Below are 13720 nucleotides of genomic sequence, written 5' to 3'. Positions count from 1 at the left end.
AGTATTTTCACGGTTCCCATTGTTACCATGAATGAACACAAAGCATAGTTTTTAACAATTCCATTTCCTTTACATACATATCCTGCTGTTTTATGTTGAGTTGCATAAACAACAGAGGCTATGTGACTTACTTTCTTCCATATTATGTTAGGGCTGCTTCAAATCAAATCAATAATCCTTTCCTTAGACCTGAATACACTCAGATGGTTGATAAGAGTGCCCTCTGGTGGTGTGAGTAAGGAACTAGAGTGAGGAAATGGAGTTTCCAGAATCCCTTTTTGTTTCTTGTCATTGTCATCCTTAGGGCTTACGGCCTAGGGCAGGCAATACTCTGCTTCCAGTGTCCAACATGCGTGCAGATCATTTTGATCTGGCGACCAGTGTCACTGATAGGATGTGATTTGACTAGTTTGAAAAGTAAAAGTGTGCATTGTGCAACCAAATAATGCACTAGTGCAGTCACTGATTTGAATGATTTCAAATTACTGATATTTCAGGTGAGAACAACTTGAAGACAAATTGTATTAGGCCTAAAGATTTTGCCATGATTCTATAATGATTCTGTCGGATACAACATGTTCCCTTTTCTCTGTAGTGTTCCACGCTAATGGACAGGATCAATGAACAAATCTAGAAAAAGAAACAAAAAATAGTGATTTCTGTGCTACACACCAACTTTACACACCAACATTATGTTAAAGTGAGAGAGAAATAGAATAAAAATAAAATGCTGATTGTGGTTTTATTTGAGAACCACTGACAACATTTGAGATGCTATTACAGCTGCTGTAACCAGGTAGCGGTTCAGGTTCTGAAACATTACATTCTGGTAGAGATATGACATTCTGGACCTTGTTACTTAAAACTAATAACAATAAAAACCATTGTCCAATTTTTTCTTTTTACAAAACACAGGATTCACAGAGCTCTTTTTTATTTTATTTTATTCATTTTCTTGCAAACATTTGCCACGCTTATTATTTTCCAAACATACCAACTGCAGCCCTTTCTGTTTGCCAATAGTTTATTTAACTATGTCCTCCTTTCAACAAGTATTTTAGCACATAGAGCAATTCTCAGCTCCAGCATTAATCACACACCACATGCTTAACACTGAATTTAGAATTTTCCAAAGACTTCACTAAAAGGAAAGCAAAGAGAAGAAAACACTCATCTTTCACACAGTAAAAACATCTTCCACCCACTACTTTCTTTCCCTCTTTTCTGAATGAACTCAACCTTAACCCTGCAAAGAATCTCTGTCCATACTCAAAAGACTAACACAGAATCAAGAAAAAGACTGAAATAAATAGCTATAAAAGGAAAAAAAGGTAATTTTGACTTGGAATTTCCAGCATTCTGTGTCTTATAAATTATAGTGTCTAGCACAACAAAACACATTCATGTCATGGTTCCAGACCATTTTCTCTACATAAATGTATCAGCAGTTGAGGATGGAGTTGGTTCTCATGATGCGCAGGACCTTCCTGTAGTTGTAGCTGTACTCAAACTGCACGTGTTCATGGAAGAAATACAGGTATCCTGTGGAGGTAAAGGACATCAGAATGAGATCATCACTAGGAGGTTCAGTAGTGCCCTTAAAATCACACTTTTCACACGTGTCAGGAGAGGTGAGAGTGGAGATCCTGTCATACCGTAGTGATAGGCGGCCGCATCCACCTCCGCACCCATTCCAGGGAAGTCCATCTCGATGGATCTCGGGTATCCACTGTCCATGGTGCCAGTGTTGTCATCATAGCTGCGGGTGATGAATGCACACAATGCAATATGGGTTGAAATACCACAAATGACACTTCATCACAACTCAACTGTATACAGTATGTGTAACTGTATATACTATCTTATGGTAGAATCACGTTTGCAGTTTAAAGGTGCTATAGGTAACATTCAGCTACTAGATGTCCACTAGACTAGAGCACCAGCGTGTCATTTATCCAATCAGGTGCATTCCACGTGGGGAAATGGGAAGTAGGGAGCGGATACATACATGTAACATGTAAACAACACCATTCTAAACGTTCTGTGGTTGTATAATTAAAAAAGATATTACTCTATAAAAACGTTATCTATAGCACCTTTAAGTTAGTTTTGAACAAGTAAACGTTCCCATCACTACATACCTCCAGTAGTCCTCCTCAGTGAACAGCAGAGTCTTCGCGGTCTCCGGGATGTACACGCAGCGTCCACCTCCCTCACCGTCTTGGGAAGGCCAGTCTGTGGATGTACTTAGGGTAGCCTCCACAACGTTATATCCGTTTAGAGCCCACATTTTGATCCCTGTCAAAACAATGACCATGCACTCTCAGATTACATGTTCGAATGGCTACGCTGCTGAGAATTTTGTGGTTCATTAATTAGAGAGAGGGAGAAAGAAAGAGAGAGAGGGGGGTGGAGGGGAGGGAGAGAGTGGGGGAGAGAGAGAGAGAGAGGGGGGGGAGTGGGGAGGAATAGAAAGAGAGAGAGTGGGGAGGGGGTTGCCTGCTGTAAATTTATGATAGCCTATATGAGTAGCCTAAAATAATCTTTAGCAGGGAATTATAAGGTAGGATTTAGTGAAAACTGAAAAGGTGACAAGATGCTCCATTAGGAAATGGTCTTTAATTAATTAGAATAGCCTATAAGCAAACTTGAGAGAGAGAGAGAGAGAGAGAGAGAGAGAGAGAGAGAGAGAGAGAGAGAGAGAGAGAGAGAGAGAGAGAGAGAGAAAGAGAGAGAAAGAGAGGGAGGATGAGAGAGATGGTGATAGATAGTAGATGAGAGAGAGAACAGATGAGATAGAGCAGAAGAGAGAGGGCAGATGAGAGAGAGAGAGAGAGAGAGAGAGAGAGAGAGAGAGAGAGAGAGAGAGAGAGAGAGAGAGAGAGAGAGAGAAGAGGGGGCAGATGAGAGAGAGGGAGAGAGAGAGCGAGAGAGAGATAGATAGTAGATGAGAGAGAGAACAGATGAGAGAGAGCAGAAGAGAGAGGGCAGATGAGAGAAAGGGAGGTTAAGCTTATAACCAACTCACCACTGAATATGTAGACCAGGTCTTTCTCTGGGTTCTCGTAGGCTGCGTCCACCTTGTTGGGGAGAGAGGGCCAGGTGGACTTGATCAAGTGCTGCTCAGGTTCTGGCATCTGGGGGTGAAGACGCCAGTAGAACCTGGAGAGAGAACACAACCCACATAACAACAATATAACCCATGTATAGTAAATACAGGAGATGGGTAAACATAATGTTTGTTAGACGCAACTGTTAGTGACCTAGATAGACTATAGACTGTTGTTTCTAGCCACACATAATCGCACCACAGGCTGGTGAGAACAATTCTACCAGCTCATGGTGCAAAGTATTATAGCTCTGCCTGAGGCCAAGTAAACCTAATATGTCCCTTGGCCGGGGAGAGTTTCCCCTTTGGCTGACCAGTAGATGCTTGGCTTCCCATGAAGGGGATTTGGGTTTGACTAAAGGTGTGTTACACCAAGACTGTGGAACACTAGCCACAGGGTAGTAGTGTGATGGTAAAGGTTTACCAAAAGGAAGACCGTAGAACACTAGCCACAGGGTAGTAGTGTGATGGTAAAAGTTCACCAAAAGGAAGACTGAAACACTAGCCTCAGGGTAGTAATGTGATGGTAAGGGTTCGCCAAAAGGAAGACTGTAGAACACTAGCCACAGGGTAAACGTCTGATGGTAAAGGTTCCCTGGTCGTAGAAGCTCCTACTGTACCTGTCTTTGAAGATAATGGTTTCTCCTCTGAGCTCAGTGACAGCATCAAAGTTCAGCATGGGGTCACATTTGTTTGGAGCGTCTGGCTTGGGCTTCACTTTCCGGTGGTCGGGGTTTGGACCTATGATTGGACATGAGACATTGTAAGATATCTTTCACAATGATATTTCAAAACAGAAGAACCCGTTGCGCATCTATTTCACAGGTGCGTAGGAGAGGGACAAGTGGATCAAAAGTTAGCAATGAAACGTGAAATAAATGTATCATTGCAAGTCAGACAGTGTGCAGGAGTTTGTTTGAAACAATGGTATTTCCACAAAGAGACTGACATACACTGCACAATGTCCGGGTGTACCGCTAATCTCAACGTACTCCAGTGTTTATGAGGAGCTGGTACTGGCAGCAAGACTGTACACTCAAATACCTCCATTAAATTACACACTTTGCTTTCTTTTTATTACCAATGTTTCAACAGCAAAACTGTCTTCTGCAGGGTATGATTAGATTAGACTAGATTAGATTAGATTTCAGTCAGTTTGGCATCCAACCAGAGTGCAAATGTAACAGTAAAGTGCAATAGTAATATACAAGTGATTCAACTGGAGTATATACTGTATAAATGAGTACTGCTGAGTAATAATGAAAATGTACAGATGTATGTACAGTGTTATAGTATTATGTACAGTGATACAGGTATAAGAACACTATGGTAGTCATACTGGCCAGCGGTATAACTAAGTAGGTAAGGGATAGATACAGATATAGATATAGCATATAGGTATGTACAAATAATTATATGCAGGTATATTCTGTATGGTAATGTTGGTAAACTGTATGGTAATCTTGAACAGCTGATTGGCTGTTGGTTTAGCTCAGAGGGAAGTGTTAGTCTCTGCAATGTGTCCTGAAAAATGTGTCCTGAAAAAACCCTCAGCTCGGAACTAGTCAAAATCTGCACCTGGCTCACTGACAACAAAGAACAAACTATCATTACACCTGACCTGGGTAAAACAGAGTCCATTCTCTTCGGTTCAAATAACAAACTTAGCAAGGCCGACAGCTTCTCAGTTACAGTGGGTGACAATATTGTCACAAGGAAAGATGAAATTACATACCTAGGTTCCATCCTAGAGGCAAATCTTTCCTGTGACAAAATGGCATCCAATGTAATAAAAAGAGTCAACCAACAAACTAGATTCTTGTACCGGATCTCCTCTCTGGTAAACAAGAATACCCTGAAGACTCTGGCAGGAGCACTCATTCAAGGGTACTACGACTATGCTTGCACCTCATGGTACCAAAGCACCTCAAAGGCGCTAAAAACAAAATTACAAAGATCACAAAACAAACTGGTCAGACTACTGCTTGACCTTACTCCTAGAACCCACCTCACCCCTGCCCACTTTGACAACCTAGGATGGCTTAGAGTAGACGACAGAGTACAGCACACTTTGACAACCTAGGATGGCTTAGAGTAGACGACAGAGTACAGCAACTTGCAATGGACCTGGTCTACAAGATACACTACACGACTAAGGTACCCATGTATATGTCAAAATGCTTCCCAAAGGTCAGTGAATACCACGACCACAACACCAGAGGGAGCTCCACAAATCATGTTAAACCCAGATTCGGCTCAAACAAGGGACTAAACACGTTTCGCAATTATGCCACATCAATGTGGAATGCCCTACCCACAGCTGTAAAGGAATGTGAATCACTACCCACTTTTAAAACCACTCTCAAGAAGCACCTACGGGAGACTGCAATTCGAAATTGGCCCCTGTAAATGTCCTAACCCAACCCCCTCCAATGTACAGTAAATGTCCTAACCCAATAATACACAAGACCCTCTTCTTGGGACCAAGTAAGGTTTTGTCGATAATCCAATGTACAGTTACCCCCACCCCGCCTACCCACCCCCCCCCCACCCCACCCACCCAACCACCTCCAATGTACAGTCCCCCCCCCCACCCCACATACCCAGCCCCCCCCCCACCCCACCTCCTCCAATGTACAGTTTCTTCGTCAAATGTACATCTTTTTTAGACTCTTTTTGTATCACAAACAGTACTGTATTTGTAAATCTGGTATGTCATAAATGTATAGATGTAGCAGTACTGTCTATCTGTATGTCATGTATGTCATATATGTTATGATGAATTGAAAATGGGGGACCCTGATGTAAACAAGACGAAAGTCTTTCTCTGGTCTGCATCCCCTTAACAATTGTGTGTATTGCGCTGCACTGTATTGTACCCATTCTGCAATCTGTTAATACAATTTTCAATCAATTCAATCAACCCTGGTTGATATTATGTTCTCTACAAGTCAATGTTTCCTATGTAGCCTATGGGTCAGGAGGACCTATAATGAGTGGCCAGCCTGCTTCCTGCAGGTCCCCCCCCCCCCCACACACATGACATGAACCCCTGCATGTGGTACACACCATAGAGAGCCTGGATGCCTGCGATGTCATCTTCAGTCAGTGGGAAACCTCTACCATAAGTGTAGACGGGGTACATCAGGGCACCAGGTCTGAGGAATGGGACAGACCCAGGGCGTGGCCAAACTCATGGGTCGCCACCAGAAACAGGTTGTATGCTGTCGGAGAAAGAAGGTCACGATATTGTCAACATGAAAGCCTTTGATTTGAACTTTGTTCCCTTCAGGTGCAAACAGAATGTTATCATTATCATTATCATTATCATTATAATTATTATCATTGTCATTATTATTATCATTATTATCACTATATGTTATTGTATTGTATAATTGTATTGTTATTCATTTAGTTTAGTTTATTTAGCACGTTTAAAAGACATACAAAGAACAAATACTAAAATATGCGATCAGTGCCAAAGCAGAGGCAACAGACCCAAACGGGCCTATGAGAGGCGTCCACTTGAAACAGACAATACATTAAACACTATCCGCTGGGTGCATACTATGACCTTTATCATGTTTTGTAACAGATTACACAAATTCAAGAAGCCTATTGGAACGTGAGGTTCTGATATGAATTTGATTAATATATCTGCATTGTTTTATCCCACTTTATGCTTTACTCCTTGCTGCTGTTTTACACTTATTTTATGTCTTATTTCATACTGATGTAAAGCACTTTGAACTGCAATCCCCTGTATGAAAGGTGCTATACAATAAAGTTATTATTATTATTATTATTATTATTATTATTATTATTATTATTATTATTATTTATTATTATTATTATTATTATTATATTATTATTATTATTATTATTATTATTATTATTATTATTATTATTATTATTATTATTATTATTATTATTATTATTATTATTATTATTATTATTATTATTATTATTATTATTATTATTATTATTATTATTATTATTATTATTATTATTATTATTATTATTATTATTATTATTATTATTATTATTTATTATTATTATTATTATTATTATTATTATTATTATTATTATTATTATTATTATTATTATTATTATTATTATTTATTATTTATTATTATTATTATTATGTATTATTATTATATTATTATTATTATTATTATTATTATTATTATTATTATTATTATTATTATTATTATTATTATTATTATTATTATTATTATTTATTATTATTATTATTATTATTATTATTATTATTATTATTATTATTATTATTATTATTATTATTATTATTATTATTATTATTATTATTATTATTATTATTATTATTATTATTATTATTATTATTATTATTATTTATTATTATTATTATTATTATTATTATTATTATTATTATTATTATTATTATTATTATTATTATTATTATTATTATTATTATTATTATTATTATTATTATTATTATTATTATTATTATTATTATTATTATTATTATTATTATTGTGTTCTGCCTGTGAACCTGTGACTTTATCTGGAAGTAATTACTGAAGGGTTTGGGAACGATCTTACAGATACTACACTAGATCTTACACTTACCACTTGAATCTTTAGACCAATTCTCATCCTCATCAAAGTGTGTGTCCCTCCGATGTCTTTGCCAGGAGGGTAGGCGTGGGCTAACAGTCCATCAGGCCCATCGAAGGGGTTGTAGTCACCGTGCTCTAGAATACACAACAGGAACAGCCATAAGAGGAAAGTCACTGTGCTCTAGAATACACAACAGGAGCCATAACAGGAAAGTCACCGTGCTCTAGAATAGAATACACAACAGGAGCCATAACAGGAAAGTCACTGTGCTCTAGAATACACAACAGGAGCCATAACAGGAAAGTCACCGTGCTCTAGAATAGAATACACAACAGGAGCCATAACAGGAAAGTCACCGTGCTCTAGAATACACAACAGGAGCCATAACAGGAAAGTCACCGTGCTCTAGAATACACAACAGGAGCCATAAGAGGAAAGTCACATGCTCTAGATTGAATACACAACAGGAGCCATAAGAGGAAAGTCACTGTGCTGTCTAGAATACACAACAGGAGCCATAAGAGGAAAGTCACTGTGCTGTCTAGAATACACAACAGGATAGCCATAACAGGAAAGTCACTGTGCTGTCTATACACAACAGGATAGCCATAACAGGAACGTCACCGTGCTCTAGAATACACAACAGGAGCCATAACAGGAAAGTCACATGCTCTAGATTAGAATACACAACAGGAGCCATAACAGGAAAGTCACAGTGCTCTAGAATACACAACAGGAACCACCATAAGAGGAAATCGTCTTAAATGGTAAGAGTTCTTAAGTTCATTCACATGTGCCTCATGTAAAGAACATCCCTGAACTGTCAGATTGAATGAATGGGAGCCACAGTATTCCATAATTGTTTTGGTCACTATATGGTCACTGCCATGATGATAGTGACAAGAAAAAGGTTGGAAATATCATGATATCATCTTTGGTATCATGGTTTAAATTGGATTATACCATGTTATTATCTGAGTGCAAAGTTGGACCATGGTGATACATGAATTGTACCATCATTGGCAGTACCATGGTAAAACTGAAATTACCATCAAACTACCATGATACCTTTTTGTAAGGGTAGATAGAGATACTGTTTATGTAGTTGAACTAAGAAAAAAAGCTTTTCCCGTTGATGCTACCAACACCTGGAATGACCAATGACTCTGAAGCTGAAGGCTCTTCTTTCTTTTTCTGCATTTAATTAAAAGTATCTCCGACCACTGTCAACTTGTAACTGTCTTAGCTGATTTGTTGTTGTTTATCCTTATTTATTGTGCCTATACTGTATGTATGAAATTGATGAACTGTGTCTTGGTTTGTAAGCTTGTCGTCGCTGTAAAATGAGTTGATATAAAGGTTTGAAATGAAAAGGTTCTAATACATAAAATGCTATACTTCGCAAATGCAGAGAAGATTTCAAGATTTTCTGAGATAATTTTTTATTTTAATCCTATGAAATATCGCCAGCGTACAGTATGTATCAGAACCATGTCCCCAGAGAGGAAGTGTTTAATTAAGACCCCTGGCTTTTAGAACTCCAGTGGGCGTAGGGTCGAGTCCCGTCAGAACAATCTCTCCTCTGTCTCCTCTGTTCCGTCTCTCCTCTCCATGTCTCAATAAAGGGACAGAAATGTGCAGGGAGTGGGCTTTAGGAAAGAACCCAGGACTGTGGCCTAATTGTACCTCTGCTCCCGAAGCCGATCATGATGTCAGCCTTCCCCGCTCGCATCTTCTTGAAGGTCAGAGGGGTGACGTCGGACCAGATGGTCAGCGCGTTGCGGATGGCTCTGTCCACATCAGCCTTCTTCAAATCAGGCGTATAATTGACTATCCTGGAGCGTGAAGAGAAGGTATATACACATGTAAATGGTAAACAGGCTGCATTTATATAGTGCTTTTATCCAAAGCGCTTTACAACTTGTGCCTTACATTTGACCCATTCACTCACACATTCACACACTGACGGCGGAGGCGACCATGCAAGGTGTCGACCTGCTCATCGGGAGCAATTAGGGGTTAAATGTCTTGCTCAAGGATACTTTGACACGCTGCCGTGTGGAGGAGATGGAAATCGAACCGGGAACCTTCTTGATTACCAGACGACCGCGCTACCTCCTGAGCCACTGTCGCCCCAGTGAGACACAATGTCAATGAGACACAAAGTGAATGAATGCATGAATGAGTTCAATAAAATAATAAAGTTTGTTGTTGTTGTTTTTTTGCTATATTCACAGCAACGCATACCTTAACACATCCACCGCCGGAAACGCTTTAAAACGTTATTGCCCGCCATGCTTATACCGCCAGACCACGCTGTACAGCGATATTGAGATCAATATTAAATGTTTTCGCCATGGCATTCATAATTCATATATACACCTCCGGCGCTGCAGCTGGACCCTACGGCTCAAAAAAACAACGGCTCAATACCGCCGCCTGGTGGATGGTCGGGCGAGTTACACTGGTAAACAGGATATGGGGGCTGTGCGTCAATAAAATTCATCCGGCCGTCAGATATTGTTGCATGACTCCCGACAGACACAATGTACATATCGATCGCTTTATAAACTTAATAATCAATATGATTTTGGTGTTTATTGCGACATACAAACCGGAAATGGACCTAGGCGATCGACGTCCTATACCTGGGATCTTTCACCGCCAGTCTCATTGTCGCACGGTAAGAGGACACTGACGCTATTTTCAGCCCAATTGTTTATTCTTTTCACTGCAAACCGATCTGATCAATATATCACCCATACTACATAAAGCATTTACTGACGATCACGGAATTATAAACAACCCCCCCCCCCCCCTTTTCATCCGCGCATGATGACACATAACGTATAGGATCATATACAGTTGAATTTTTTAATATAGCGTGTATCGGGAATAAACGGCAGTTGATAATCTATATATGCGTTTATGCCTATAACTCACATTCTATGAATTACTGCAGAAAAACGATAAAAACATACTTATTCATTCATAGATTCTTCCAAAAATATTTTTGGAAGAATCTATGAATGAAAAAGTATAACGTTCCTACATCCTGAACGATAGATAATCGATGTTGAATGGGCCATAGTAATGTCAATTTAGCAATACAATTTAAAAAGTTATAGCCCTGCAAAGAAGGTAAACATCTCCATAGACTTAGAGTGCTGGCAGTGAGGCTACATTGATGGATATAACCGTGGCAGGGAATGTGTTAACATTATTATTATATTATCATTATCATTATCATTATCATTATCATTATCATTATCATTATTATTATTATCATTATGATGATGATGAAGAACAGTGCCGAATCTAACATGAGGTATTGTTAGACGCTCACCTGAAGGTGATGTTGGTGTTCTGCCACTTCACTTGCCGGGGGAAGTGGTTGTACTCCCCCACATCCGGCACGCCGCACCTGGCCATCTGCATCACCTCCAGCGTGTTGGCGTCCAGGTTCCCCGTCACCTCCAGCTTGAAGAAGCTCTGCATCTCCCTGACCTTGGCCTCCATGACGCCGGAGGCGCTGCGCCTCCCCAGGAGGCCGGCCGGCAGGTTGTAGAACCGCTTGAGGTATTTCTGGACGTTGAGGAGGAGAGACGGTGTGTTTTGAAGTGTTTTGAAGAAGAACTGGATGTGTTCATCCTTTCACTACCACACTACCAAAGGGTTAACCCTTTCAATGCGACAATACAGAAGGGTAACCCTTTTCACTGCCGCACTACAGACGGTTTGTAGTGTGGTAGTGTGAAAGGGTTAAACAATTCTAACATTATACGGTGCGCGGATGTTGTCTGCATAATCTAAATTAGATTAGACTCAAATACCTCCATTAAATGACAAACGTTGCTTTCTTTTTATTACCAAAGTTGTCTTCTACAGGGTATAATTAGATTCGATTAGACTAAAATGTATTGTCATCATACGGCACAAGTACAGTATGACAAAAATACATTTGGCATCCAACCAGAGTGCAAATGTGACAGTAAAGCAATAGTAATATATTACAATGTACAGGTGATTAAACTTGGTATAAAATATATAAATGAGTACTATACTGAGTAATAGTGCTAATCAGATATATGTACAGAGTTGTAGTATTAATATGTACAGTGATACAGGTATAAAGAAACTATGGTCGTCATACTGGCCAGCAGTGTAACTAGGAAGAGTAAATGGTAAATGGCTGCATTTATATAGCAGCTTTTATCCAAAGCGCTTTACAATTTTTTTCTCACACATTCACACACCGACGGCTGAGGCAACCATGCAAGGTGCCAACCTGCTCATCAGGAGCAATTAGGGGTTAAGTGTCTTGCTCAAGGACACTTCGGCACGCTGCCCGGGAGGAGCAGGAATCGAACCGGGAACTTCCGGATTACCAGACGACTGCTCTACCTCCCGAGCCATTGTCGCCCCCCCGAGTGGTATAGGTAAGGGATATGTACAGATATAGATATAGTATAGTATCTACAGATATGTACAGACGGATATACAGACAGGTGTGGATAGATATACATACAGTAATTATTACTTATTATGACTTAATTATAGCATTATTGTACATATTATCATACAGAGTTAAAAAGCAGGGGTTTTGATAACTGAGGGCCAAATAAATGACCCAGCATTGGACTATAAGGATCCACTTCCCTCTCACTTACACAACAACTTTAAGGTCAAACTTTTGACCTCACAAAAACAGCAATCACTCAACTCGCTAGCTAACGTGTGCGCAATGATGACGAAATCAGTCATATATACAACATGAAAGCAGTCGCCTACCAGGCTTTCAATAAAAGCTTTCAACATTCCTAACTTGACAGCTTAGTCCAGGGGGCACAGTTCTAAAGAGCACTCTGTGATGTTGCAGGTTGGTTTGAAAACGGACCAAATATAACACGTGCATTTACACCTTAACTCATCGCCGGCCGTCAGGAAACTTTCTGAGGGCCGTCATTGGCCCGTGGGCCGCACATTGAGGATGTCTGCTCTAAAGGGTTCTCGTAGAGGTAGGAGTGTCACTCACTCGGCCAGGTACATTTAACAAGAGCAGCAACCAAATGATCAAACTGGAAGTCAAATAAAGTGTAAATTTTATTTATATTGCTACAAATGTCTGTTAAAAAGTCCTGAATAGTTAAAGAGGAGAGTCTTCCCGTATGAAAATTAACAATAATAAAACTATATGATTCCTGTGTTATTTTCCCCCCAATTACTTTAGAAATACTAGAGTGAATCACTATCCATACATAGTATTTCTATGGTACTAAGAAATTAGGTTATTTATGACAGTATGGATTAGTACCAGTGTTCTTACCTCAGCTAGTAGCCTCTTGTCTGTCTCCTCATTAGGCACTAGAGGCAGTGTAAAGGAAGGCGCCGCCATCACCAGGAGCAGTACAGCTGTAATCTTCATGTTGTCTCCGTTTGTCGTCCAGGCCCGTTTTGGGGGGTGGTAGAACTCTGAGGGGTATTTATAGTGTTTAGTCCTGTGTTTATGTTTTCTCTCTCTCTCTCTCTCTCTCTCTCTCTCTCTCTCTCTCTCTCTCTCTCTCTCTCTCTCTCTCTCTCTCTCTCTCTCTCTCTCTCTCTCTCTCTCTCTCTCTCTCTCTCTCTCTCTCTCTCTCTCTCTCTCTCTCTCTCTCTCTCTCTCTCTCAGTGTCTTAGTGATTCATGTAAAAGCACCCGGCCACTTCCTCCTGGATCCTTCAGAAATGTGCTTATATCTCTAAAAGGCCTGTGCCAGTGGCCACAGGGGCTTTGAACTCACCTGAATGTGCTACGGGTAATATTTTTATGCTAAATCGTCGTGGCTTAAGGGGGTTTTCCCCCCCGATGGATTAAATTCATTTACTGGACTTTTTAATGAGTCACTGACAAATGAAAAAATATACATGGAGATTATGTTGGAGACCGTTTTAGAAGAGACAGAGAAGATTGAGGAAGATTCCATCACTTTTACACACGCTCTCTCCAATAGGAATACTGTTGAGAAAGCTATTA

The 13720-nt window shown here is 39.7% G+C and overlaps 1 protein-coding gene across 1 annotated transcript; it reads right to left on the bottom strand.

Annotated features, from left to right (window-relative positions):
- Window positions 1-972: 972 nt before the first annotated feature.
- LOC311230615 (collagenase 3-like) lies at window positions 973-13149 on the bottom strand. Its single transcript, XM_084316950.1, is given in 15 exon segments — window positions 973-1542; window positions 1656-1759; window positions 2142-2199; window positions 2202-2234; window positions 2237-2260; window positions 2263-2298; window positions 3029-3162; window positions 3730-3850; window positions 6179-6265; window positions 6268-6333; window positions 7718-7765; window positions 7768-7842; window positions 9395-9543; window positions 11055-11293; window positions 13035-13149. Coding segments are annotated over 15 exon segments (1374 nt in total). The 5' UTR covers window positions 13134-13149; the 3' UTR covers window positions 973-1441.
- Between the last annotated feature and the right edge of the window lie 571 nt (window positions 13150-13720).

This window comes from Notolepis coatsorum (genome assembly GCF_963971535.1).
Source record: "Notolepis coatsorum genome assembly, chromosome: 1".
In the NCBI taxonomy this organism is placed as follows: Eukaryota; Metazoa; Chordata; class Actinopteri; order Aulopiformes; family Paralepididae; genus Notolepis; species Notolepis coatsorum.
Note: the sequence above shows the minus strand (reverse complement) of the source record. Positions and strands in the feature narration are given on the sequence as shown.